General features: G+C 38.3%; 1 protein-coding gene across 8 annotated transcripts in view; it reads left to right on the plus strand.

Moving 5' to 3' along the window:
* ZNF536 (zinc finger protein 536) overlaps window positions 1-25348 on the plus strand; it is a 342702-nt gene that overhangs the window by 197877 nt on the left and 119477 nt on the right. For all 8 annotated transcript variants that reach the window (XM_040075265.2, XM_040075270.2, XM_040075263.2 and 5 more), the window contains one exon: window positions 14892-15044. In XM_040075265.2, the coding sequence (XP_039931199.1) occupies window positions 14892-15044 (153 nt within the window). The remainder of the gene's footprint in view (window positions 1-14891; window positions 15045-25348) is intronic.

Raw genomic sequence — 25348 nt, forward strand, 5'->3', positions numbered from 1 at the left:
TGAGAGAAAGCCTTTGTATTCCTTAGGGTGCAGACAGGCACACTGAAACCGTTCAAGCTCTTGGAGAAGCACAGCTCCTCCACAGGGGCGTGGTCCCTTGCAGGAATCCAGATGAGTGCCACCAGTTCCCATGCTGTCAGTGTGCCTCAGCCACCTCCCTGGTACACCCTGGATCCGTGGTTTGCCATTGCTGCCTCAAATGACCATGCTGAACAAAGTCCCTGGCAGTGCCAGAGGAGATGGGTTTTCCTGTGATGTTGACAGTCAGCTACCCCTAACTGATCTTATGTTGCTGGGGGTTGTCTGCCATCAGAAGACCCTCAGATATTTAAACGTTTGATGGCCAGCAACTTCTGCACCACAGATGAAAAACAAAGATCTGGATGCATGTCCCCTCCTATCTATAATTCTTCTTTGAATACAGTCTTAAGATACATATTTTTCAGGGAAGCTTTTCAATGGTGATTACTTATGTAAAGCATTCTCAGCCAGAAATCTTGCAAAGCATTATCAGAATAAATATAAGAATGTGGAGAATCACCGTGTTTGGTTTTATTTATTGTAATAGCTGTGGTTAAAATGTAGATCAGACTGCTGTTTTGGATCACAGTCTTAGTTCCAAAAACTGCATCATCATAGGTGGATTATACGTACATCTTTTCAAATAGAAGGCAGAGTATATTTCTGTGCTGTTTTTCCCTAAAGAAAAATTGAAAGATAAGAGGCAGGAGTTTCAAGTAGCATCGCAACATTTAGTTGTCAAACTATGAATGGAAATTGCCATCATAGGGACTGTGTGTTTACTTTCCTACTTCAAAAAACCTGTGTGAAAATGTAACCAAGAAGAAAGGATTTTTTTCTCTTTTTAAATCAAATAATATCTTGGTAGATGAGCAGTGATTCAACATAACTAAAACAAATATTAATTGAAAAGAACCCTAGAACGCTGAAAGGAAGTATGTTGCTGTTTGGTGAACAGCACTTGCTGGAGCAGCACTGCAGACGATGGACTGACTATCCAGCAGTTCTTTTCTGGAATCAGTTCCACTGATCTGCAACACTCCTCAGCATCCTGTCTGGTATCCGAGCTGCCTTTCTGAAGTTGCATCTTGCCATCATTGTTTCTTTTAAATACACAGTGTTACTCTTCTGCAGTTTTATGATGAAAAAAAATGTAGCAGTAGGGAGATGCTGTTTGTTTGTCCACCCTTTGTTATAATACTTCATCATCTATCAGCAAGCTCCACTGCCCAGTAGCCAACAGAATCACTCTTTTGAAACAAATATCTATGGCCCTCATGACTGGACACATATCTGTAGAATTTTTAGCCAGAAAAGAACCAGTACTAGTAAAACTGATAGAATGATTTAAGTTTCATTTGACCAGTTTGTTCTGCCGTTCACCTTTCCTCAACCCCATGCATGACTTTGTTAGGTTGGCCAGTCCCACTGTAGACAGCTTTCAAATGTAATCTGGTGTGAGCCAGTTTGTCATGTACCAAATTCTGTGTGGGCTTGCCAGGCTGCTGGAGTGGCTCCCACTACTACCATCCTGGAAATGCGTGGAAACGTGTCTGCACTAATGCAGGAGCCTGCATCCTCAAGGTTTAAATCAGTCTCTGACATGGTACTTACTGCAGAGTGTCTCAGTGAAAGCTAGTAACTGGCCAAAATTAGAACATGAAGATTCTCTGAGTTGCAGAGGAGGAGTTGTGTCTAAATCTCTGTAGTTATACTGATTCATTTGTTCATATTTTGCCAGGTTCAGAGATACATTTTGGACATATCGTTCATAAGCGTTTTTGTCGGAGCAATGGAAGATATTGAAATTTTCCTATCTGTGCAATTTTATCTGATCTGGTTGCTGTTTTCATCCTATATGTTGCAGGAAATTTTACTGGTGTTCAGAAGAGGGAAAACAAGAAAGCCTGCTCTTCTTCCCTAAGATGTGTAATAGTCAGGATGCACTTGTGAAACTTCTGTCTCCTAAATGTGACTCATTTCTGTCATCCAGAGGATCCAAAATGAGTTTTAAATAAATATGTCCACTTTGAAAGGCCTTATTGCCAAGTCATTTTCTATAAAGGCAATGTTACTTTGTAAGGGTTAGGTTTCCCCTTTTCTCCTTCCCAGTAAAGATCTTCTTTCCTGCATAGCTGACCTCTCTGTGATAAGATTTCCTTGTGTCAGCATTTAATGTCATGTGGGAATTATCAGCCTGGGAATTTCATGTTGGTGACTGTTGTCTGGTGGCTATAGTATGGTCATTGCTCCAGAAGGTGCTGATCCGAAAGGATGAAAAACATGGGAAAGCCATTCAGAGTGATAGGGACCAAACACTCAGCAGAGCAGAGGCTTAGAGGCTGCTCTGTTTTAGGAAGCCATTGCTTCCTAAACAAAAGGGGAAGTCCCTGTTTCTGCTTTGGGATGTGTGGGGGAACAGATTCATCTCCAGAAATCTGAAATAAGGAGGTTTCTCAACAGAATTACTTCTTCCTTTCTGTCTGCTCCAAGATGTAAGAAATTCTTTGAAACTGTGGTACAGAAGGCTGTGTAAGAGTTGACTCTGGCTTTTTCTTTTTCTTAACTGCTTACTGCTAAGAATTTTATTTTACAGAAAGTGAGCCTGTGAATTCATGTTTAAGATAGTGCTATACGCTTTTGGCTGTCTTCAAGAGGGTAAATCACTACCATATGCACTCGACTGATCCCGAGTATTTGTACTTATTTGCAATAGTGTGCTACAAACTCAGACCTGGGATGGATGTCAATGCATCAGTATCTGCAGATTTTTGCTGCCAGTTGTGTTTCCTGTACCGCACTATACACTTATTGACCATCAAATATGATGATGATCTCAATATTTCCAGAAGGTTTTCCAGCATTTCTGTTTTCCAAGACGGTTGGTAGTTTAAGTCTGGCCCTCACAGGCATGGCAGAGGAGCTCGTGAGGACATTTTGGCTGAATTTCTGGTGATGTTCATGAGGTAGAGGAGCAGCAGCTGCTGTACTAGCAACAGAAAGAGAGAGAGACTAATTCCAGGGCAAGGCAGCTTTCAAAGGCAAGTGAGCATCATGTGACTGAACGTGTATAATTTAAAAGAAAAAAGCTAGAACTTCAGCACAGCCTGTCTCTCCAGTATATAAGAAGTGAAGCAAATGAATACGGCCTTGAATACACTTTTTAATTTTTCAACACTGTATTTTGCCAACTTTAGTTCACTCTGTTGACTGTTCAGTCAGACCGTTTTTAAATTAAAAAGGAATACATGGTTGAATTATTTATTAAACAAAAGGTGCTTCCGTGCATGCAGACTACCTGGGTTTTGAATTTCTTTTGCTGTTGGAATTTGAAGAAAGTGCATTGCTAATAAGTTAAGAGATAGAACAACTCTCCTTCTTCTAAAATAAGTATTTTTCTGTCTCCAAGGCAGACAGTAAGATAACTTCTGTCTGTCCAGCCAGAGAAGAATGCCTGATCTTCATTCAAATTTCTAATTTTGAGAATAGTGTGAAGTGGTTTCTCCAGATTGTTAGGCTCCACAGAAATAGAATTTCTGTTAGGGAAATGTGTTTGCAAATCAAGCCAGTCTGGATTATCTAATTTTATCAGTGCTCCTGATAGGTTAAAATATGTATTTACTGGTGGATTAATGTGGAGGAGCTGGAAGTAAGCTGAAGAAGGCTTGCAAAAACTTTGTATGTTGTTGACTTGGTACGTTGTTGCCATCAGCCTGTATGTCCCTGGAGGTTACTAGTTCACCTTGGGGTGATGAGGACCTTGTACAGGGATTGTGCTTTGCTTAGTCTCCATTTCTGCCTCTGGGTTTGTGTTCCAGATTGGTGCACAGCCGGGGTTTCTTGCTTTGTGGCCTCCGAGTGCCTAATCTTTTCTTGTCCACTTCCCCAGGAGTAAACAATCACCAGCATTTGGATTAGACTTTCTGGACTTCAAATTCCTTTGGCTAATGGCTGCAGGGAAAACATTCAGGCTGGGAAACTAGGAAGGGTCTTCCATCAGTTGTGGGTGGGACTGTAGTCTCCACAGCTTGCTGAAAAATCGAAGGGCTGTTTTACCTGGTATTGAGAAAGAACTAATGTGCTGAATCTGAGGAGACATCTGTCCAAGATGTTGGTATTGCTCATCACTGATGTGGGATGTGATAACCACCTAGGGTCCTGGTGAGATGCTCTGCAAAAGGCTGGTCACGGCAGCAAAGAGGCTTTAGAGAAAGGCTGATGAGACCAGCCAGGACTCTGATGAGCTCCCAGTCACCCCAGGGTGGGGAGAGTGGTTGTGAGCCTGGAGCTTTTCTGTGGAAGGAAGGCAGTGAGCAGTAGTGAGTGGCTGGGCACACCCTGGCTTTGATAGCTACAGATGGAGACCTAAAAGATTGCAGGGCCACCGTCCAACACCAGCACATGTAAAATAAGGCTCAGGATTTAGATAACTCTGTTCCAGCATACTGACGTGCATGGCCACAGTCCAACTCCAACACATGCAAAATTAGTTTCAGGATCATTCCAGCATACTGAAGCCTATGCCTAAACCAGTTATTGCCACAAGCTCAGCTAAATCAGAGGACAGCTATTTTGTTTTTTTTTTTAATAGAGTAGTTCAGATGAAAAAAAATTATATTTTTGTAGTAGAAGAGGAAAACTGGATTATTGATAGATCAGCTCCATAGGCAGCATTTCAGAATTTTTATAGACCACAAATAGCATGTCATGGTATCCATGTACATTAAGGCTATTTTACAAAACATGGAAAGGAGTTGACCTAGTAATGTACTTTTTGAGATACATTAGTATAAAAAAATTAATTAGTCCTTTCAGATATTATCATGTTCTCAGTATTCTCACAATGCTCTGTTAAAACAATGAGGAAAAAACCTATGCCAAAGAGTTAAAGGATCCCTTCTCAAGATTCAGTGTAACAAATTTAATCAATATTTTTCCATTACAGCAAAACTCATGTAATTAACATATTTTATTTATAGAAAAAAGGTGCTAGTAAAGTAGATTCAGCAGTTTAGAGTTGCTTGTATTTATTCAAATACAGCTTTTTTTTTTTTTTTTTAATTAAATGGATAAAGAAGTTGGAAATGATCCTCAAGTGGTTTGTACCAAAGAAGTTAAATGGGAGAAAAACTTATTTACAAAAGTATTTGTATTAGCTCAAAGTGGTCATTTAGTTTGAAAGGAGCACTGTAAATTTAAAAGTAAGAAAATACAGATACTGGAAAAGTCTCTCATATCCTAGCTCATATGTAACACAGACCATGACATTATTCACTCTTTAGAGACTCTGTCAGCACCTCTCTAATCAGTAACCTGTAAATGGAATGAGAGTCGTTAATTCTTTCTCATTTTGTTGAGGGGGAAATCAGTAATTTAGCTACCTGTACAGTTCTTTTTATGTGTTTGATTTTTTTTTTTTTTTTTTTTTTTTTTTTTTTTTTTTTTTTTTTGCCAGTGTCCACAGAAAGACATTCCTGTGACATTTTAAATAACTTACGGTGTTCTTTAGTAGAATAAATTTTTATAAAATCTGATGGCCTGCTACTGGCACTTTTGTGGTGATTTTTTCCGCTCTGTGATAAGATAATAATAATGAAAAAGGGTTTTCTGAAACAATAGTAGGCAAAAACTTACCCAATGTTACCTGATGCCCTGAGAGCTACTCATAATGAAGGCAAGTCTGTGGTTCTCACTTGATAAAAAACATTTGGGTGGGGTTTTTTTTTTTTTTGGTTGGGTTTTTTTTAATTCAGAAATTGAAGGTGAAATTTGGTTAGTGTCATTAATAAATGCTTCTATACAAGTACTCAAAAGATTTTTTAAAATATCAATGGATTTGGAAAACTACATGGAGATGAGTGTTAATTTGCACATTTTAGAGTCTCAGAGACTGCATTATTGGCAACATGAGAAGAATCTAGAGAAAAAAGCTTCAACAGAACTCTCTTCCACTCAGATTCATCATTTTTCCTATGGTTTACTGATGCCATCTTGGATTTTCTTTATTGTATAGCCTGCACACAGTACCAAATGGTTCTGTTTGTCCCACAGGTGTTTTAGGAGCAAGATAGAGGTCATGGTGAAGCACCCCTTACCCCTCTGGTTTGTAGGGTTGTAGAGCTGATAACGTGGAAGAAATAGGGTGAGTATGGAAGCAGGGAGAAGGAAACATATTCATTCACAGAAGTCCAGTTAATGGTTATTTTAGTTGATTAGCTAGCAACTTCATTTTCTCCCTCATGAAATTGCCTCCACAGATCCTTACTTCTGGAGCTTAATCAGCAGTAGCAATCCATCCCAGGAGTGGGAGATCAGGAGTACTTAATTAAAGAGGGACTGTAAGGCAACTCTCCCAAATTGCATATCTGATCTAGCCTTGGCATCAGGAGAGCAATGTTAGGTAAAAGTGTTTATCAAGCTCCATGTAGCCACTCTGCAAATCTCAGAGATGGGAATATGATGCAGACAGCTTGTAGAAGCTGCTATAACCTTAGTATGGGTTTTAAGGCCATCTGGTACCTGAACACCTGCCTACAAATAACACATACAAATCCAAAAGATGGTCCAGTTGGATAGCCTCTCTGCTTAGATTCCCCACTGGAATTTTGTCCAAAAGCAGTATACAATCTGTATGAAGTTTGGAAAGACTTTGTTCTCTCCAGTCAGTAATCAAATGCCCATTTCAAATTTAGGTGACAGGATCAGAGCTAACCCTGGTGAGTCAAGGGTTTCGGTAAGAAAACTGCTGAAAATCACAGACTGCTGTTCACACTAACTTTTGGTAAAACTCCAGAATAGTCTAAGCTTGTTTTAAGAAAGGGAGGGGAAAACAATACAAACTATGTCATGTGAAAGGTTGGGGAAATAACCTCGATTTCAGAAGTGTAAGTTTACACCAAAGTAAATTTTGAGGGTAGATGGCAAAGACCATTGGATAAATACCAAAGAACGATCCATGAGTACATATTTAAGCCCAACTTTGCTGGTCCAAAAAGTCCAAAAGATCCAAAAGCTGATTTGCTTGCGAAGACACACACTGTGGACAGAGGAGTGTGTGTCCTGGCAGCTCAGGTGTGTTCTTCTGAAGAAAGCAAGAACTAGCACAAGCTAGATAAATGACATTCTGATAAATAGCAAAGTACATTTGCTTCTAAGGCCTCCACTTTTCCTGCAGAAAGATTACACAAGTCTAGTGGAATTTCATGAACCTCATCTGACAAACTAAGTGATTTGGAATCGGAATTGCTTGCACCTACACAATCAGGTCAAGGAAGTGGGATTTTAAAGTCATGATCTTGGGGTGGCAGATCTGAAATACCAGTGAAGGTGTTGGATGGTAGAAGAGTTTTGCATGTTAAGAGCTTTGGAAAGAAGTTTTTGCATTCTGCAATTTTGAAAGAAACCGCCAAAAATTGTGTTGGGGCAAAAATGTAGTGGGGGATGATGTAGTGATGCATGGTCATTTGCCTCTAGCTCAGCTCTCAATAGGTAGCTGGAGGTTCCAGGAGCTAGTAGTAACATCAAAAAAGTGAAGACTCTTTAGTCAAGAACAAGCACCCCATGACTCTGCTCTGTGTATTTCTCATATCCATTGAATTCATTGAAAGCCTGAGCACAGGTCTGACCGAATAAATTGAAACTTATAACTTTTAATTACACCATTTGCGCATGTGTGTGTGGTTTTTTAAATGGTCTTAAATCAGGGGCACTGGAAGAGGGTGAAGAAGTTTAATATGCCTGCATGTGCATATATTCTTTAAAAAAAATCTTCAGCCCCCTTTAAATTTTATTCCAATTCAATTTTATCAAAACTAATATTGTAATAATATTGTGAAATCCTGAATCAAATGTAAGTGTTGTAGTTACATTGAACTCACTAGGGCTGGAGAGGTGTACAGTAGTCAAATAAAAATTTGAACCTTACTTCTTCTCATGCTGAGCTAAGAATATGTGTGATGGTTTGCAGGATAATGGTATTTAACTGTAATCTTCTTGAGGCATGAATGGCATTCCATTGATTTTCTACAACTGAACTTGGTATGCTGATTAATAAAACAATAAATACAGAAAATGAACTATTTTGTATTTTATTAACAATTTGCATTTCTTATAGTATTTCATTTTCAATAAGTATAAAATCATACCCCCGAATGGTAAGATGTAATTGCTGATCATGTATCTCTTTGTTCCAGACACTTTTATAAAAGTGTATGTATTATGTATGATGTGACCTTCAAATGCCATGAATGCGTTGTGCAATAAACTGTCAATATTTGTGGCTATAAGGTACTAGATGACTTTTACAATAATTGGAACAGCTTTATTAAAAGCTTGGATCACTCAGCTGGTTAAAGAGAAAGACACAGGCCAGTGTTCTTCTGGGAGTTTCCTTCTGCCAACTGTTAAATGAAAGATATTGTAAGGTGCTTAAAATGTTTTCTTTCTTAAAATAATTCCCAAAACAAAATGGTCAAAAAGGTCTCATTAAAAAATATTCTCTCAAAAATATTTTTTTTCACCATGCTCAATTTTTGGTCAAAACTGAGCTCTCTCAGCTAATGGTAAGTAAACAACCTTGTGTTTTAAGTGCTGAATCTGAGCTTCTGTGTCTTTTGGTCACACGGTTCTTCAAAGAAATGAAACAGCTAAAATGATGTACTCAGAAACTGTGTTTGATCTCTGATTATCTTAAAAGGTTTTACAATTTTAGAAAAAATTGAAAAGTAAAACTGCTAAGAACTCCAGAAAAAAAACTTCTGTAGGGAATTTGATTGAAATGAAAAGAAGAGGATAAGAAACATTTTGTGATTAACAAAATCTTGATTTTAAGTGTTCCATTAATGCCTCTCTGTGCTGTATATACAGATTTTGCATGTGTCTCAGAGTACCACAATGAAACACATTAAGATATACGCAGCACTGCATACATACGGTATAGCCATGCAAAGTGTTTTGAACCCATGGGGTGTAAAAACTACCAATCTTGAAGTGAGTGGTGTTCCAGGAGTGAGCTTAAGGTGTGTATGCAGCCACCACATCACCCGTTACCAAGAAATCGCTTACAATATTTTGGCTCCCTTCCTTTTGAGCTTGAAATAACCCCCAGCTACTCCCCTGCAGCCCAAGGTGTTGGCTGTGACTGCCATTTCCTCGCTTCTATAAGCTGCAAGACTTGCCTCATACCAAGGCTCCCAATGGTTCTGGGCCTTTTACTTCAGTTTAATTTAGACTGATTTATAACTCTGCCAGTGACTAATTGTTAACAGAGGCAGGGCAGTTTGTGCCTCTTGCTTGTCTTTGTGGTTCTGAGGGCTAAGAGGGAATTCTCATGTCAGACGTGGTATCTTTTTATTTACCAGTGGAACCTTTGTATAATGTTTATTTCTAATAATACAAACAATGTGAATGCTGCTTTCTCACTAGTAGGCCTCCTTTCCAATTCTCTTCTAAAATAGCTCTGTGTTTAAACAAATTCTCTGCCAATCCATAGTAACAGTTTAAGATTCCCTTATATGGTCATTATAAAACCTAAATCCTTGATGCAACAATAGAGACAGCAAGTTGTTCCTGACCTAAGATATTAGTAACTCTTTCTGGAGCCCTAAAATGTAACTGTAATATTTAATAATATTAGAAACCTTCATTTTAAACCATGAATTTCACTAGCAAAAAAGTGTAGTGACATCCACTAATAGGGTTCTAATTTCAAATTATGAGCACAGGGCCAGATTCTGTTCTCATTTACATTGGATGATACCAATTGAAGCTACTTCAGGTAGCTAGAAAAATACGATTAATTATATCTTTAATTATATTCCTATTTTTCACTATTTTCAGTATTATTAAAGCTTTCTCTTAGGAATAGGTGAGAAAGGTAAAGCATGTTTTCCCATGAAAACTTGGCATATTCTATGTTGCTTCCTAGAGAATGAGGTGTTTGAGTTCAGGTATACTTGCAGGAAGCTGACAGCAGGTACAGGATTAACACACCGAATATCTTCTTCTTGACATTAACTTTCCTTGCCACAAGATGGGCTAATCTGGGTGGTTTATAGGTCATCAGAAAATAGCTGTGGTCACTATCACTTCTCATTGCACCATGTTTCATTAACTGTTGCAGGCAGGTTTGAAGAACTACAAACATTTTGAATTTCAGAAATATATGAAAACCTGGGATTATGTGCAGCTTTAAAGGCTTCTGGCCTCATTTTCAAAGCGTTCTTTAACAGTGTTGAAAATTGTGCAAGCACAAACACATACTTGTAAGTCTGATTACCTATTTTGTGAGTTGATTACCTTTTCCATGTGATCGCCTGTTTTTGGCTAATTTGGCAAACCTTGTGTCGACAAGTTCCAACTGACTTCACTGATGATTTAGTCTTCACGGGGGCTGCAATTTAGCTCCATTGAACACAAAAGCACCTCTTGGTGAATCCCTGCACCTTCACATACACGTAGCAGATAAATACTCTGGTGAAATTTATGAGACATGTATGTAGATGTTCCTTTCAGAATTTGGCTGCTTTCAGGACTGAAGTCAGTGCTGGTGCCTCACCGAGTAAAAACGTTTTTCTTTTTACAAAAGCAATCCACCCTTTTCTAATCATGTTTATGGGCTCATTCCAGACAGGTGGACCAGTTGTACAGAACATATATGGAAATATCAAAGAATTTGTTTCCTTTTGCTCTTCATATGACTGCCTTGATAGCTTCTGCTTTGAGTACACAAACTCACTGTCCATCTAAGTTTGTCTTCTCTTTTCTGGCAATATCCACTGAAGCTGGCATTTCTCCTCTGTGACATCTGTATCTGTCTGCTGAGGGCACTGCCGGCCATGGCCATGGCTCATTTTTGGCTAGACCATTTCTGATAACCAGCAGTAAGATATTGACTGCAAAAAAGGATTCGCTGGTGTCTTTCTCACTTTCTTTTAATCTCCTACTGTAGAAGTACTCCTGGCTCCAAAACTGTTGGGGTGATCAGTCTCTGTGGAAACTTCCTTTCTGCCTCTGGCAGAGGTGTGGAACCAGCCTGATCTCCCTGCTAGATGAGGAGTGGAGGCTTTTAGGCCCTCCTCTCCTGAGAACTAGGCATCTGTCTGAAGAAGGGCAATCCCTCAAATACCAATCTTATGGACTGGTTAATTTTTATTTCAGTCTGCATGCCAAATCAGTTTGCTCACATTTTGGCCAAATTGGCTCTTTGGTTATGCAGTTAATCATCACCTTCTGATATGGATGTTGAAGTGAACTGTCTTTCCCTGCTTTTACGCCATGAGAACATGGGCACAGATGCAGTAGGTGCAGCCGAGGCATGGTATGCAAGAGATGTCCCTGTCATTCCTCCCCAGAAGCTGCTCTGTGGCTGAATTCCTCTGTTTCCAGTGTCAGGGAGCGCTCGGCCTGCCCAGCAGGTAGAGCACACGGAGCAGCTGGGGACTCACAGCTGCTCCTTGTCCTTAGACTGGCACAAAGACCAGTTTCATATTTAGAACTGAATGTTGCTTTTCACATTTCTGTCCAGGACTTTTGCTGTAGACAGACAGTTATAAAGTGAAAGGAAAGCTGAGGGAGCGTAAGTTCAGAGGCAAGGCTCGGAAGTCTAACATCTAGTATGTACATCTATATCATACTTCAGTCTCTTATTTCCTGCACTTTAATCAGGAAAGGTTGGGATGGGCAGGAAGATATTCAGGATGCTGACCTGCCTGTAATGGAAGTGGATAGTGAAAAAAGCAGTGTAATCCCACGTGCATCAAGTGCACATCATATAGACCACATAACTCAGGGAACCACAATGGCTGTAAGATAAGTAACTGTTCTGTTTCCTTCCTGATCTTTTATCCTCAGAATTGAGAAGCCCCCAAAACCATAGCTGAAATCGTGACTAAATCATCAGTTAATTTGTGGAGGCCAATCCTAGTTCTGCGGATCTGTAAAACTACTTTTTGCTACATTTTTGAACAATTTAACAGAGCTGAGAGTTTCTGCTTGTGAAGGTGCTTTCGATAACCGGAGAAGGGGGGAAATCAGAGGTGTAGAATACATGATTATTGGTAAAGCTGAGGATTTTTCATTCCAAATATTTTCTGAAGTTGGCATAGTCTGTATTCTTCAGTTTGCTTCTTAACTTTTTTCTTGTCAGTCTCTTCTTTTTTCATCTTTAGTTTCCACAGATTACTTTTGAGAGACTCAGTATAAGAAAACCTTGGGAGCAGAGTCAGTGAGACTTAAACACATTTTAAAGTTAAGCACATGTTCAACTTAAGTGCTTTGACAAAGAGGTACAATGTGCCAAAATGGGGCCCTAGTAAGAAGCTGGGCTAGCATTTGATGGGGAGAGTCGGCAGCCTTGAACATATCTTTTCATTGTTTGAAATAAAAGAACTTAGATGTAAAGCTGCTCATTCAGGTAGTGATGGCCTCCAGCGCTTCGGTGGGCTTTGTAGGCAGAGAAATTCAAAAGAAAGCCCCTCAGCCCAGCTTTAAAGTCTTAGGAATGCTTTCACTGTGGGAAGAAAAATTCTTCAAGGTAAGGCCCCTGTTGGAGTAAAGCCTTTGGAGCTACCTACTGTATGTCTACTTAAATCTAAAAGAGAACTCTTCAGACCACCCACATCTTTCTTTGCTTCATTGTTGTTTTCAGTTTGCTTTTTCAGAGGGATTAGTGCTAGAGTAAACTCCATCGTCTTGCTCCCTTGAAAAAATTCAATTTTGTGTAAAGTGAAAATTAGACTCTTAAATCTGCAAAGAGAGCTGTTCATCTTACAAATTTATTCTTTTTTATTGGGCCACACATATTCTAGATAGAAAGATAAAAGGCAAATGGATAACAGGCCATCATTTAGAGTGACATATAGCAAAACATAGCTAGTAGACTTATTCTGTAAATTCCTCCTGAGTGGCTTGTTAACTTTATCTATATATTTATCTATAATGCTCATATAGTATTTATTGAAAACCAAAATAAAATCCTGCAGTTTATCATCGTACATTCTGTGTTTTGTGCTTCAGAAAAATCTTTTTGCACTTGGGATTTTTTTTTTTTTTTTTTTTTTTCCCCTAAAGAAGCTTATGCCATAATTATACACAACTTTTGAGGAGTTAAAACAGAGAAAATCTAAACACTTTAAGGATATTGGAATTATAGACTAGCACCTATGTATATTTTCCTAGACTCACCAAGACAAAACAGACTCCTGTAGCATGCAACTTTACGTACTTGAATATAATTCAAAATGACATTTACTAGCTTTCTAACTTAAATATTATGCTTTGACTCTGCACTCTAAGAACAGTCAGAAAATGTTAAACAACAATATGATATGAAAACGATCAGATTTTCATTTTGAAAAGTAGTAATATCTTGATTACATATGTGACTGAGATAAGCATTTATATATATATATATATATACACACACACATACACACACACACATCTATATATATTTAATAGCTCTATTAAATCATCTCCTCCTTTCAGATTTAGGCAAAATAGTTTAGAGGAACCATTTTATAATACATACTGAAATGCCTGTTAGTGTTACCTTTTCCAGAAACGTGGTATTTGGGTCTCTGCTACTGTGAGAATATATTTTATTAGAGCCAAATATTTAAGTCTTTCTTATGTCCCATTACTTCCATTTAAACGGCAATGCTGTGTAAACTGCACTATGTTTCCTGACAGCTTTAGTTACATATTCAGGTGGGTAAAGGCAGAACATTTTTAGTCAGTAGTTTATGGTTGAAATAATCAAGACTCTGCGTGCGGGTTTAACTCTGTGCTCCCCACCTGGATCTAACCCAGATAGCTCAGCTCTGCACAGGGTGTGATGCTGTGTCCATGTGTCCTGCTCTTGACGTGCCAGGAGTGTCAATCCGGGTCACAGCTTCAACATTTGCCATGGTTTTTGGTGAAATTGTGAATTGGTACTTATAGTGATATTGAATTGATGCTTATAGGGATATTACATGACTGTCTATGTTCAAGATGATGGATGAACTTTGTGTAGTTTGAATAATGACTTTTTTTTTTTAATTCTCTACTTTTTTTTTTTTTTTTTTTTGCAATTTTTTTGTCAGTCTTTTGTAAGTTATTTCGTTCCTTGCCTGCCTGGATAAAAGCAGTTCATTCAAGATGGCTGAAATGACTGTTTCTTTATATCAGGAGAGAGAAGAGGTGGCCTGGAGTCTCACCCATTGTGTTATGATGCAAAGAATAAGCATAGCTGTGAACTCTGAAGGAGAAAACGCAGGAGCTGTGGGTGAGAGGGAGAAGGAATTCCCCCTCATCTGACCAGTTTATTCATTGTTTTTCACATGATGTTAGGCCACTCTCTGGATTGCCTGTTGTAGTTTGAATGCTGAGATGTTGCAGAGAAAGTTGGTTAGCTTTGTGTGTAGACATTGTAGCCGTGTGTATACTGTTGGACCCCCCATCACTGCAATTCTCTTGTTTTAGGAGATTTTAATAGCCTGGTGCAAACCTTTTCCCTCTAAAAGCCTACACGTTTTCATAATACTAATAAATTAAATAGATTCAACAAAACAACAATCTCAAACTTTCGGGGAAAAAATTAATAGGGACTAAGCAAAAGAAGAAATCAAACCAGCTGCTGACACAGCTGTTTCTTTTCTTGGGTAATTCAGTATGTAAAGGTAACATATGCTGCTTAAAATCATAGGAAAGATGAAATAATTTAAGACAACAACAAGAAAATACATGAATTGTCAGCATTCTGTCAGATTTAAAGAATGAAATAGACAGGTGTAGTATTGACATGTTTAACTTTGTGTTGTGTTAGCAGTTTTAGTGAGAACAACTTCTGACATGTGCTGAAGTGATGTGAGAACATTTCTGTGTTGCAGACATTGGAGAAGAAGCTGGGAGAGCTGTAGGAGTCCAGCAGCCAGCTTTACTGAGAGACAGGAGCCTTGGTTCTGCCATGAAAGACTGCCCATATTGTGGAAAAACTTTCAGAACATCCCACCACTTAAAGGTCCACTTGAGAATACACACAGGTGAGAGGAACAAGTGAGTGGAGCGTTGTCGGCATGAGCCACGTGTGTGTGGGGGTTAACATAAGCTGTGCCTAGGACCCTTAATTCCCACTGTAGATTTGGACTTATTAGTTGGAGAAAGCCTTTTGAGAAAGATGTATGACAGTCTTAAATAAAAGCACAAGGAATGTGTTGTTGGATAAAGACCACTTTAATAGAATCATCTTTTCCCAGTTGAGGTTATTTCTGTCTCCTTCCCTGCTTCATCACTGTTTCCTTCAATTACCCTTGTCCTTCAATAGGCATAAGCCTATTGGTTTCAGACTTAGTTATACTAACTGCTTCAAAGGCCTTCCTTAGCATCTGCTTAGGGATTCTGTATGTTTTTCTCAGTTACTATTTTTGTTCCATTTAGCATGCTCATTTTTAACCTCTCACTGTTTGTATGAATGCATCAGCTTCACTGATCTGCTTTTTTTCTCCCCACTAGAACTCACACGACTTACTACTTGTAAGTAATAAAACTTATGCTTTGCACCATGGTAAATTTTCCCGTATTTTATTTCAGTAAAAATCACAGCAGAGATTTTACCCTACAGAGATTTGCTACTGGGCTGGATACTAACTTTGTTTTGGTATTTCTCTCACTGGGAGGACTGCTCTCAATACTAGTCTTTCTAGACACTGCATTTAAATGTTAATATTTTGTTTGCTTGAAAGTACATACATGCATGTCAAGATCCATGTGGAGACACAGTATGTGTTTAAGAAAACTTTATACATAATAAAATTCTGACATAAAATATTGTAATCCTCAGGTCCATTTGACATAATTTAAAATTCTGTATATGGTCAATAGGATCCTGGGTTTTTTTCCAGTGTTAATTGTCATGGTAGGCTTTGGGAGAGCATTTAAATCCGGAGGTTTGGGATACTTCTTTTTGGAAACAGACACAATAGGCCCCACAATTGTAATTTTCTTTTTAAAACATTTTAATTGAATTTCAGAATTTTACTGCTACTTCCTAATAGGAAAGTAAAAAACCTGCATGAAGAATTACATTCCAGTTGTACCTCCTACAAGAAAAACTTTACTTTTAATTTTTATTTCACTGACTCACCAGATAAGCAATGTTTCCCTCCCTCCTCAAAATCAGCAGTCATGTTTCTCCTGTGTGCACGCACAGGTCTAATGCTTAATGTTGACTTTGTGAATGTGAGACCTGATTTTGAAAAACAGAAAATGAAAATGGTTTAAAGGAAAAAATATCATTGTTGAAACGGGAAAATTTGTTCACTGTATTTTTGATCTTTTTTTTTTTTTCATTGTGGAGTAGGAGTACACCACAGTGAAATTTAAAATTTGGCATCCTAATGTAGTTTTGTCTGATTGGATTGCAAACCATTTAGGGATTTAGGGCAAGAATATTCTTCTCTGTATGTTGAAATTTTGGGCGGGGGGAGGTGAAGAAGAAACCTGGTGAAAACCCTATTTGTATGCTCTCCAATGTAGTAGAAGTAAAGAAATTGTAGTTATTTTATTGGAAAATAATCATATAACTATGAAAGTTAAAGAGTTTGACATTTTTAGTATTTGAGAGGCAAAAAAAATTCTTCAAAATAACCTGAGGTTACTCACCTCTTCATTTTGTTTTATTATATAGTGAGCACTTTGTTCTTAAGTTAAACATGGCAGTGATTATGCATTTGGTATTTGTGCTTTAGAACTAATGAAAAGTAAATTATTTACAATGGAAATATTCCATTAAAATTGCATATTAATACTGACTACAGAAAATTAAAACAAGAAAAAAACAACTGTATAATATAACAAATTTTTTTTAAAAAGAAACTATGGAGACAACATTTACAATGTATTTAAAAATCATGATTTTAAAATAGGCAAAGATCAATTTCCATTAGGTTGAGAACAAAGTATTTGTAAATAATGACAAGAATATGTTTAAGTGAAGCAATGTTTTACATGTTGGAAATAATCATGATAAATAATATAAAAATGTAAATTGACAAATTACTAGTGTTATTAAATAAAAATTAAGTTGCTTTGCAGTAAGTGGAAATGATGTAATAGATACCAGTTATTAAACAAATACTGGTTAGCTCATACTTCTCAGGGCCAGTTTCCTGCCTTTTTATGTCACACTCTGTCTTTATTATATGCCTGGATCATATAACTGACTGATAAAAAACACTTTACTGTATTTCTCCACTACATTAACTCAATTACTGTTCTTGTTCTCACAGCACCTGTTTGTTAGAGATGAGCTCAAGCAGCTCAGCAGAAGTCAGGTTCCTTCGAACATCTGTGTGTTTGGAGGCACACGACTGGGCTGGTTTGGTGCTCCTGCCAAGAGCAGACCCAAAGTCTGATCCAGCCAGGAGGTGCTTCTGTGGCAATTGGCCCAAAGAAGCTGGAGAAGCAGCTTAATCTTGCATAAGAGGAGGAAGCTGGGCTCTGTTTTTGAAAAATTAGCCAGTGGCTTGGGTTGCTTCTTTTTTTTGTTGGATACTTCATGGTTGCAACCCACTCCACGCTGAGCCCTGGTTTCTGTATAGTTTTCTATCACATAATAAGCCTGTGAATGTTAAAAAAAAAAAAAAAAAAATCAAATTTTTATTTAGCACTCTCAGTTTTATTCCAACACAACTGTAGAGGATTTTTCTTATCTAACTCAGGGATATTCAAACAGGAAGAGCTCTAAGGGGAAGATAGTAACATGATTTCTGATTGTTCCCATGTGATAAGAGGAAAAGGACATAATTATGTGAAATCAGTTTCTCCTCTCTCTTGCTCTAAAAACAGTTGATGGATGAGAGAATTCCCTGGGACAACCCTGAATAGAGAGAGGAAGGATTTTCAGGCCAAAATGCTTGTGAGCCTTGTGTCTCAGAGAGGACAGACAGAACTCCTCAAGCCCTCTTAGATGAGCTCTTTCTGCTGACCATTGGCCAGAGATGGGCTGTGCTGCCCTCCCAGCTCACACAAACCCTGGGGAGGAGAGGCAGGGACAGGGGCAGGGGCAGAGCCTGTTTGGGCACAGCAGTGCATGGCAGGCATGTGGGTGGGCTGCCCACTCTGGGAGTCAGCCTCCTTGCTATAAAATAATACCTCATACAGCTGAGAAGCTTAGGACTCAAAAAACTCGGAGGTGCTCAGATTGTGTGGAAAAGAAAACTGTCTGAGTGTCTCAGACCTATAATGTGCCGTATGCAGGTGCTTCTAGAGCTGTCATTTTGCCCCTCTGGAGGCAGCAGCTTAAGATCCCTTCATTCAGGGACATGAGCAACTCCTTTGTGTTCCTGAGCACTTTCAACCCCCTTGAAATACAATGAGTGGTGTGGGGTTTATATTGCATGCCTTGACCTCTGGACTGGGCAGAAACAGTTAAGTGTAAGAAATTAAAATTTCTTGTGTCCTACCTTTGACAGGGGACACATTATGTAGGAGCTGGTTTCAGGTTGACTCTAGCACATCTTTGCACCTTGCATTAGCCCTCAGAAGCTACTGCAGATATAGACCAGTTTGGGTTTGTGCTGTCATGAGATGCTCAGGTATATTCCCTGAATGACAGACAAAATTAAATCCCTTGAGTAAAGAAAAAAGGATAATGTGCATGAGCAAAAGAAAGATGGTTTGGATTGTGCTAAACAGAAGCAACCTAAGAAAGAGACGAATAGGAAGAAAAGAACTTGGCAGGGCTGTGTCCATTGACTGAGAGTCTGTGACGATATGTATGACACACATCTAGCATATATTAAATGTATTATATGCATTTACAGTGTTACTGCATTTTCCCTTGGAAATGTGACTAGCCAATTTTAAACCATGCTTAGATGAACTGATGAAATACAGTAAAAATGGCGCTGTTTTAAATGAATTCAATTCACATTTCCTTCCTAAAAAAAGACTGCCTGTTGCCATTCTCTGAAGGCGCTTGTAGTGGGATGAGCAATATGAATAATTAAGGAAAATGGGTATGTGCTCCAAGAGGAGACAATTTTGGTATTGAACATCCTTTATTCTTACATTTCTAAGATGAACTAAAAGGACTTTTCATTTCTCTAGATTCCTCCAGATTTCCCATCCTTAACATTGTACAGCATGCCTTTTCTCCTGTCTTAATGACATCCCAAACTTTTGTTGAAAATAATTGATTGAATTTAAATTTCCTTAAAAGTTTAAGAGGTAATGTTACAGTATAAATTTCCTACCAAACACTAAGTAGGGAAATATCCATTAGTGAAATTAACTACAGTTTCTAGGTAGCTAACAATGTGCAGTATACAGTAGGGCATGGCTAATGAACACTGCAGTGGGTGATATTTCATTATACAAATTAATGCTCACATTTTAATGGGAAAGTCACATAATGAATCTCAGCTTCAGTGACAGCAATTAGAGACACAGATTGTCCCCTTCTGGACAAGGCACTGTTTAGCAATAAGCAGCTGTGTAAAAAGTCTTCAGGTTTACAATGTATATATATGCTTTGGGGGAATTGTGTACAGTTTATATTAATGTACTGCATCTTCCCTGCAAAGTAACAACCGCATTTGTCTCTCTGCATTTTAACTAAGTAAAGACATGTAAAGGGACTAAATAAATATTGCAGATGAGATATAAATAAAGGAAAAAATTCAATTATAAAAGTTTATAATAATTAAAATATTTTATAGTGATGGCAAGTGCGCAAATGAAAAATATTTAGCAAAATGAGTAAAACCATCAAAATTCTGTCCTGTTAGAGATAGTTTCATCTTATATAATAGAGAAAAATGACTAGTAAAGGAAGTAGTAAAGAGAAGAAGTTAACTAGTATTTCTGACAAACAGATTAATTGTGTGGTGAAACATGTGCAGGATCCAAAAATAATCCTACAGAACCTTTGATATTCCATTTGGTTTAAAAAGTGTGAAGTGAATGATTAGAATGATAAAAGAAATTACCGTGTAAGAATAGGCATAATAATGAACTAATTAAACCATACAGCAATTCATTTCTAAAATATCTACTGCACAATGGATAAAATAGGTTATCAATAACTGTTTCAATGGTAAAATAAAAAATGCTGGAAAATGTTTTCAATATTTTCATTAAGCAGTATTCTCTGGAATTATGAGATGTTTGATTTCATTTGCTTTGCGTGAAAGCAAACTGTAGCTTGTTAAGAAACATGTGGGGTGGAATTGCAACTCACATTGTCCCCAGATGACTGTCACAGCCCCACTGCAAGTGTTTGGGGTTGGGGTTCTTGCCCTGGTGCACAGCTGTCACTGTTGTGAGGAGCACCACGAGGAGCAGAAGGGAACAATCCACAGACAACTCATGGAATCTTATTTAAAAGGGAGAGGGGGGCATTCAGTGGGGAAAGGGAGTGTGGGGTGCAGGACAGATTGTTAAGAAGCTATATGTTAAATATGAAAAATGAATAAAGAGGCTCACAACACTAAGTTGAAATAGATAGAAGCATAGAAATTTAAGAAGAGAAACTATAAACAATAATAAAAATACGTATGTGTCTATGTGGGCTATGGAAAATGGGGTAAAATTCTGTGGATATGGCTGGCCAAACAATTGGTATCTTGCTAATACTGGACAAAAATGGATAAGAAATTATCAACCATGATATAGAAGAATAAATACTCTTCTTCTCTGTTCTCAGAAAGAAGCATGATGGTTTTCATAAGCATATTCCAATGACACAGTTATGCTCCCATTAAGTAATGAGGCTGTTATGCTGTAGCCCACTGCATTTTAATATTTTTTAGAATGAATGAGACTGGATAACTTATAGATAAAATCTTTAAAGCCCTGGCTGAAGAGCTCTCCAAATCATTAAAGTTCATTGAAAAAAAATGCCCCAAAACTGTCTTGGAACACAGAGCAAGATCCAAAGCACTTGTAGTGGTAAAAAAGCTCTGGCTATTCTTGTATTTCTCAAAAGAAAGAATATTAAGACCCTGAATTTAGGACTACCCTCACAAAAGTTTGGAGTAAAAATATAGAATGAACTGGTTAATTAATTGATAATTGGTAGCATAGTTAATTCAATTTTATTTTATGAAAGGAAGTTTTATCAATTTTCTTCTCATAAAAGAAGCCTATTTTCTATGTGAAAATCCCCCCAACCAAAAACCCAGCATCAACAACAAAACAACCACAAAATAAATCCCCCAAAAATAAGTATACAGAGATGAAATGGCACATAAACTCTCAGTTCCACAGCAGCACTTTCAGTTCCATCTATTTGGTATTTTGTCATTATTTGGAAGACTATATTAAAATCACTGTTGATAAAATTTACCAATGGCACAAAAATGGTAAGATGCTGAAAATCATGGGGAGGCACTGATTAGTCACTTAGTCAAGTGGGCTCTTTTCAACAATATGAATTTTAAATCAGCAACATGTAAAGGAAAAAATACTAGCGGCGGTGATGAACTGGGCCTGGGACTGTGGTAGAGAAGCAACAGAATATGAGCTGTTAGTTGATTGCTAAATCTATGGATGTAAACACAGTCTTGGACTATGTTTATTAGTATAAAATTACTATCAAGTTGAAATTTCATCAAAGCTTTAGTGGGTATCCATAATTTAAAAGGACACTGAAAATTGGGAAGGATATTCCACTCAAGGATGAGAGAAGGGGAAGAAGTCTGTTTTTCTGTCTGCAAATACCTTTCTCAGGAAATACTTTTTAATTAAAAAAAAATCTGCTCAACCTAACAGGGAAAAAAGTAGCAATGTTCAGTAATAGGAAGCAAACACTGGACAAATTCAAGCTAGATATAAGGTGCACATTTTGAGCAGTAAAAATACTTAATCAGTCTAACAGTTTATCTAGGAACATGCTGGAGTCTTATTCCTTGCCACTGTTAAAACATAATTTGTTTAAACTAAAGTAAGTAAGTTTTGTTTCAAAATGTATTTACACTCTGATGCTGGAATTATTGTATGAAGATCTTTGGCTTGCGTTGTGGAACAGATAAGACTAGATGATCATAATTGTCCCTTCTGGCCTTAAAATCTGTAAATCTAGTTATAATCTGGCTGTGGTCTCCTTGCACAGCCCATAGCAGATGGTTCCCCTGACCAGCAGGGTCAGATTTTGTTCTGAGCAGGACTGGGGATCTCCTGCATAGATTATATAGCTGGGTGTGTATATATATATATATCTCATCTATGGTTTATAAACCTGCTGTACAAATAGACCTGTTTCTACTGGGCAACATGTCTGTTTCTAGTTATCTACCAAGCTTCTGTGCAGATTTTACAAGCAGCATTGATTTTTTTATTGTTTTACTTTATCCTGATATAAAATAGTTCCTCTGAGATATCTTGTGTCTTGTAAACCAGAGCAGTAGGTAGATCAGAAATGTGATTATGCTGCCCAGATAAGGTACTCCCTATAAGATTTTTTGGTTTCGTTAATTTTACATGCTGGAATATTCTCTCATCCTTCTCCACTGTTAAAAAGCTTGCAGGCATGCAAACAGGGCCAGAGAATTAGCAAATTCAGGGTGGCCATTGCCTTTGTGAAAAATGAAAAATGACTATTGGATATGAAATGCAGAAAATTATTTTGAAAAAGTCATGTTCCCTCACTCCTGCATGGCAACGTTAATTTATGTGAACTGATATTAAGTGTTAAATAACTCATCCAGACACTGCTCTTGGCAATAATACTAAGGTAGTCATTACACTAGGATGAATTCTCTGAAACCTTTCCTCAAAGTACGAGACACAAACAGGTTGTCTTCTAACAAGAATCATAGCCTACCTCCCTTGTCCCCTGCAGTGTTCTTTGGACATGTATTACTGCATTCTCTGGTAGAATCCTGAAAATTAGTGATCCTTGGGTTTTCCACTGAAACTGGCTTGGTTTGAGGTTAGACTGGGATTTTTCCCACAGCAGCTTATAACTCTGTTTTGTTGTTTGTACAGGGTCCTACACAGGGTGTAGCTGGTTATTAATTTGAATGGATGAAGTAGCATCTAAATAACTGCACAATTACTGAATTTAGGAAATACTGACAGACTAAATTAAAAAGATTCAAAGATGATTGACTCCATCCTACTCCCCTCTCCCAGTGCCTGCCCTTGAAATAGCAGCATTTAAGACTGCTTTGAAGTAAACTAACCACTGCCAGTGTTTGGATCGGGAAGAGAACAGCGAGGTTTTGAATATCTCTCTTTGAACAATGCTGTTTGGCCAATCCCGTATTGTAAAGGTGGCACAGCGTGTTGCTACATGTTGAGTTCAGTTTCAGACCTTCAGCTTTAGATCTCAGTACTGGCCTTGTGAGGGGTGGGAGCACCACAGAGGCAGCACACCAAGGCTGGAAGAGATTTGAACTTTTTATCACACTGTCTCAGTCAGTGTCTTCTTTCAATCCAATGCTCATGGCGTTGGTGGCTAGCTGTGTGCAGATCTCCTCTGCTGAAAGGAAGCTCACTCTGTGGAGAGGCCTTAGAGCAGAAAATGGAATTACTTCAAGGCTTAGCAATTCACAATAAGAGTATGTTGTGTCCAGGGCTTTAGACTGGAGGTACTTTTAGAAGTACAAAATAGAACTAGTATTCTCTCTAGTTAGAATTTTTAAACTTACTTGTACCCATTTTTACATATGCATACTGCTTTAAGCAGTTTCTGCAATGTTTTTAGCAACATCAGTGCAGACTATATTACAAATTTCTCCTTCTCCCTGCAATGGTTCTCCAGCAGCTGATGTAGTGCCTGCAATGCTGGGACACACTTTTTGATGGTGCCACTTGATGTGTACTGCAAACACACTGAACTATTGTTAGAATAAAAGGAAGTGCTCAATATAATTGTGTTAAAGATTTCCGTAAGGCATAGGGGATGCTGAGGAAGAGCTTGTCAATTAACAGGAGTGGAAATTCAAAAGTGAGAACATTTAACCCTGTAGATTCTGGCACTTGTTTTTCACCAGTCTCATGTCTTTGGCAACACCTGAACTACTTAAGTTGTGGCAGAAGTCACTAGTGACTGCTGACTGCAACTGGTGGGACAAACATCAGAACAGAAAGTGGCCCCAAAAATACTGGTGTGTGGATGCTGTAAATCCAGCATTACTGTTGGTCCCTGTTCTGACTGGCAGCACAGCTGTCAGAGTTTGCATTCTCCCAAGCAGCCCCGCAGAAATGCAAATAGACAGCCAGTGTCTTCTGTCCTCTTGTCCCTGCTCTCAAAGGCCTGAGATGGGTGCGTGCATGCTCAGGTGCCCACCTGGGAGCAGGGAAGCCCAGACAGGCATGTTCTGTCTCAGGTTTGTGGTTCAGTAGGAGCTGTTTGGTTTTTTAGCACAACTCCCACTAAACGCAGCCCCTGCTCCTCGTCGGTGAAGCGCCAGAGCTTAACTAGCTGATTGGGAAAGACTCAGAACTTTCATTGAAATGTTTAAATCTGACTTCTGTTAAGCTGTGTGGACTGAGGCCTAAAGTATAAACCCTGCTAATTGCTACCTTTCCCTCTGCTGAGCACCTCTTGTTTGAGGTTCTGTGCTCTTCTCCTCTAAAAAAGTTGATCGATGTGGTTTGATATAAAACTCTCATGTCTCACCATTTAGCTTTAGTATTACATTATGGATTTAGAATTCCCACTCCTTGCAAGGTGCTTCAGCCATGGCTGGACTGCAGCACATGTCCAGCCCCTGTTCCTGTCAGTGAGCTCTGGTGCAGCGCTCCACAGCCATGGGAGTGCTCCGGGCTCGCCTCTCAGTAGTAAATTTCTGCCATCACTGAGAGCAGCAGCTTCCCAAGTATTTACCAGCCCTTCAGTTGAGCCTCTAGCTTAAATAACAGAGGTTTGAAAGCTTTTCAGTTTTGATTTTAGCAGATTTTGAGGTTATTTGAAAGTGGATAACTTTCCAGCTGGTTTGGTGAACTACATAATATTATACAGCATTTTTACTGTGGAGAAGTTTTCAAAACAAATGTTTCCATTATACCATATCGAGAGGCTTCTCTTTGTCTTTTGTATCACTTAGGGAAAAAAAAGAAAGCTACCTAGAGAAAACAGTTTCTTCTTGCATAGCTCCCTCATAGAAACAATTGCCAGTATTGACAGCTTGCAGGTCTTTCAGGTTTCTGTCTCTTTTAGTGAGGATTTCCATACCTTTTCCTTTAAAAGAAATTCTGCATTGCTAACAATGTTCTGCAAAAATCTAGATACACCTTTGCTTAGATGTACATTATTTTTGGATATGTCTTTATGACTATATGTGAATATTTATTATATGTGTAAAATCTTCTGCCTCTTGGAAAGTATAGGGAGAACAAT

Source organism: Hirundo rustica, chromosome 11 (genome assembly GCF_015227805.2).
Source record: "Hirundo rustica isolate bHirRus1 chromosome 11, bHirRus1.pri.v3, whole genome shotgun sequence".
Taxonomy (NCBI): domain Eukaryota; kingdom Metazoa; phylum Chordata; class Aves; order Passeriformes; family Hirundinidae; genus Hirundo; species Hirundo rustica.